At 45.3% G+C, this 3,823-nt stretch overlaps 2 protein-coding genes across 2 annotated transcripts; both read right to left on the bottom strand.

Annotated features, from left to right (window-relative positions):
• Window positions 1-507: 507 nt before the first annotated feature.
• LACBIDRAFT_245017 (uncharacterized protein) lies at window positions 508-2,116 on the bottom strand (the record flags this gene model as incomplete). Its single annotated transcript, XM_001875786.1, is given in 11 exon segments — window positions 508-600; window positions 652-726; window positions 786-930; window positions 947-1,103; window positions 1,153-1,299; window positions 1,354-1,412; window positions 1,467-1,537; window positions 1,587-1,662; window positions 1,709-1,755; window positions 1,794-2,037; window positions 2,091-2,116. Coding segments are annotated over 11 exon segments (1,140 nt in total), but the record flags the coding sequence as incomplete, so codon positions are not given.
• A 1,116-nt stretch (window positions 2,117-3,232) lies between these two features.
• Window positions 3,233-3,674, bottom strand: LACBIDRAFT_309054 (uncharacterized protein; the record flags this gene model as incomplete). The annotated part of the gene is made up of 2 exons (XM_001875785.1): window positions 3,233-3,416; window positions 3,475-3,674. 2 exons carry the CDS (start codon window positions 3,672-3,674, stop codon window positions 3,233-3,235), a joined length of 384 nt encoding a protein of 127 aa, XP_001875820.1.
• Between the last annotated feature and the right edge of the window lie 149 nt (window positions 3,675-3,823).

Below are 3,823 nucleotides of genomic sequence, written 5' to 3'. Positions count from 1 at the left end.
ATTAAATGCTTTATTCCTGGCAATGTGGTCAAATCAGATCATGGAACAGTAATAGTTATGTATATGTACAATACTATGACAATAGATACCTTCTCCTATCAATCCTGGGCAATATTTGCAACTGCAAATGTCCAAGGAGGGGAATCAATTCAAATTCACTTTTTTGGGGAGACTATAGAATTTTATATCTCAGAGACTTTATGGGGCTTATGACAATAGCAGGGAGATTGAGTGTTTAAAATATTTCTTCTTCAAATTGTGAATTGCTTCGAGTAGGTTGCAGTCATTCAGAATTTCCCAATTTGTCAAATCCCATTTTTGGAAGTTGTCACAGTGAATGCTCTGCCTTATCCTGAGTTTTCATTCATTCATCCCCAGACTTGGTATGTACAATCTACACCTCCTTAGCTATGTCTCATACACCATAGCTTAGTTCTGAAAATGTTTGGTTCTTGTGTTACAGCACCAACTTTGTCCAAAAAATGACCAGACATTCTTTTTTCCCAGTTAGTGTACCTTGAGAATAAACCGCCCTATCACCGCTTTACCTTTCTGTAGATTAGCCAGCGAGATGCGTTCGTCAGGTAGGTGAGCTTGGTCCTGAAGAGTTCTCAGCAATCGTGTTTGCAGCAGATACGGTCTGATGCCTACCAAACTTTGCCCCATGGGAAGATGCAAAGCATGACACCCAAACTCCTTTTCAAGGTAAGGAACGGAAGGGATGGACTAACAAAAGAAGAGGTCAATTGAATAGCTGTTATATGCAGAGTACAAGGGCATCTCACTCCTCCTTCCCGAATATGCAAGGGCTCGGATCCCCACTCCTCTTGAACGGCACTTTCGAGTGCGTTAAACCACGGATCATCGAGACGCCCAAGCCACCAGTCAGCTGTGTGTTCGACATTAACCTTAAAAAATTGGAATGAGCACCTTGATGACGAAGAACTCCGCAATGCATACCTGTAGAGCATTTGTAGAATGCAACTCGTTGAATGAAGCTGAAAGGTAATCGCAAAGAGATTTGACAATCGTATCCAGATCTTGATCCGGCACTATGCGCAGCGAGACCTGTGACTTCACAGTTCCGGGAATCACTGTTGCGTCTACAGAAAAGGTTAATACCAGTTCTCAGCAATGTAATTTGTCACTCACTCTTGGGTCCAGAAATCTCAATCGTGTGAACCGTTAACGAGGGCTCTCTCCAACGAGCGACAAAGGAAGATGCTTGTTTTTGCGTGACATCAGACAGTAACTTGTATAGTTGTTTCTCTTCCTCTGTTTCAGGTTGGACAGGGTCATCTTCATCAAATGTCATAGTATTTCAATAAGAAACCTGTGAATGAGTGTGCTCACAAAATCCTGGTATCTGAACTTGACGATGGTTGTCCGTGAGCGTGGCTAACAACTTCACCCTTAAGTTGATGAATCGAATCGAGTTCACTTTTCATGTTTTTTTAATGACTTACATGTCAATCATGGGCTCAGCAACGGCTCCTCCTTCGATGCTGGAGTGAAGGTCCAGTAGATTGCTTGTTATCTACCCAAAGAATTGTGAGATCTTGTATTTTTTGAGAAGGGATGCTCACCTCAAGCGCACAATGCATGACACCTCTCAATCCGTACGTGATACACGGCTGGTCCTCTGCAATCCATGTCGAGTTACTGACAAGAGGGTTAGGTGTGAGAATCTGAGCAGAGTCCTCTTGACCTGACCAAAATGGCATCAATATCCCCAAATAAATTCTGAAGCATGATCTTTTTAGTAGCTCATAAACTTGACTTCTGTGACATACCTTGTGTTTCTGAACAGTTTCACCGAATCCAGAACTGCCACATTCCTCTTCGCCTTCAATCAAGAGAACCAGGTCGATTTCCAGTGCCCGACGAGAAAGGAGGTCAGCAGCTGCACACGCGACAGCCATAATGGGTCCTTTGTTGTCGGTGACCCCTCTTCCGTATAAATAGCCATTGAGACCCGAAACCGTAAACGGATCTGAGTGCCATCTATCCAGAGGAGCGGAAATAATGTCGTAGTGGCTTAGAAATGCAATCAAGATGAGCGACGACGTGGCAAATTAGGGCGTAATTACGCATAAAACAGTACTCTTGTTTTTCGGTGTTCCCTGACTGAACCTTCAAAAGTACCCAGTACTATGGGGTTGTTCCCCTCGCCTGTTGGCAGCTATAAAAATGGTCAGTTCAACGAGACTAAAGAAGAGGTCTATACTGACAAGCGTAGAGTGGGCACCCAACTGAACCAAACACCTTTTAAGCCATATTGCTGCTTGCCTGCAATCCTCCTTGTGTAACGGGTCGCAGCTTACGCTTTGGATGGAAACAAATTTTGAGAGCGCATATGTAACTGTATCTTGAATGGGTTTGCCAATTTAGCTGGATGACACAGGAAGGGCGCTCACAAACCTGATGCTAAGCCAGGGTCAGCACGAAAGGTTGTGCTCTCGTCCCGTGTAATGGCAATTGAAGAAGCCCGTGTTCTAGGCGAAGTCACATCCCACACCTAATAGCCTTGGTTACGATGGATATAAGATATATGAGCAGGATGGCATGTTCACCTTGATGTGGTCGTCATTACCTCCCGTAATAAGACGGAAACCGCTGTTCGCCGCTTTACCTCTCCTGGTAATGGCAGACGAAAGGACAATGTCGTGATGTGCGTCCCAAGCTGCTGTGCAGTCAACCGATGCAGACCAATGCTGAGGTTAAAATCAGTGAGGTGTTCGGAAGTTCCAAAACAAACGTTGGTGTATCCACCTTCACCCATGCGTTGGCAGAGCATGTGTAAAGGTCCAAGTTTAATATTGACATCGATATAATGTTGCAGAGAATATCCTCCAGCAACAGCAATGGCTGCCCTCCCGTTCTTCCAGGCAGCCAGTGAGATTCCGAAGCTTATATTCGGAGGGCCAGGGGATAGGCTGGAGGATGGATAGAACCAGTCATCCTTTGCAAGCAACACCATGCCAACGAACGCTTTGAGCATTGAGATAGGTTGGCCAGCTCAACCAGATAGTACTCAAGGGTCTTGCGATCAGGTGTTTCAGTGTGAAAGGCCTGCTTCCAATTGGTAAGAATACCAAATTTGTTGTTGAACATCATATACTCGTAGGTTTGTTGGAGGGCATACACGGATTGTTCACTGAGGGTGTCATTCTCAGTGCGATGGAAGGCAGTGACGAGATTCACCAGGTCCGCAGCCCGCCAAGCCTTGTACTCAACCTGCACCAGCAGGGTTTAACACATACAACATACCAGTAACACCAGCGATGGTGAGTGGTTGGGCGCCAAAGACGGAGAAAATAAATGCTGCCATAAAGGATGACAGTAGAATTTCTGTTACGCCGTATTGTTCTGTGGTCTCTATTAAATCTAATGCGAAGGCAATTTCTGGGAGTACACTAAGGGGATAGAAATTCAAAGTCTGCGCTGAGCTGCGAGCGTGGAGAGGCGACTCACTTGGCAAAAAAAATCAGAGCTGTGGCTGGGATGATGCGGTAATTCCAGGCGTCAACCCAGTCACTCCAATACCAAGGTGCTCTTGCGCGAAAGTCTAAGATTATGCCCTTTCCAAGGCATCCAAACCAGGTTCGTAGTGTTGACCGTCGGTGTTCACCAGATTGTCGCCTTTCTTTCGTATGTGATAAAACTTTTGTCATGTTCTGCTGCACTTCAGCTTCTATGTGGCGGGAAAGTTCTAAGAAAGTAAAAGTTCGATTGAACTTTTGTAGGGTGTGGCTACTTGCTTGGCAAGGTCTAAGTATTACCACGGTCATAATTATGTAACCCGTCCTGCTGGCCCCCACAT

Source organism: Laccaria bicolor, genomic scaffold (assembly GCF_000143565.1).
Source record: "Laccaria bicolor S238N-H82 LACBIscaffold_3 genomic scaffold, whole genome shotgun sequence".
In the NCBI taxonomy this organism is placed as follows: Eukaryota; Fungi; Basidiomycota; class Agaricomycetes; order Agaricales; family Hydnangiaceae; genus Laccaria; species Laccaria bicolor.
The sequence above is the reverse complement of the archived record's forward strand: the minus strand, read 5'-3'. Positions and strand labels throughout refer to the sequence as shown.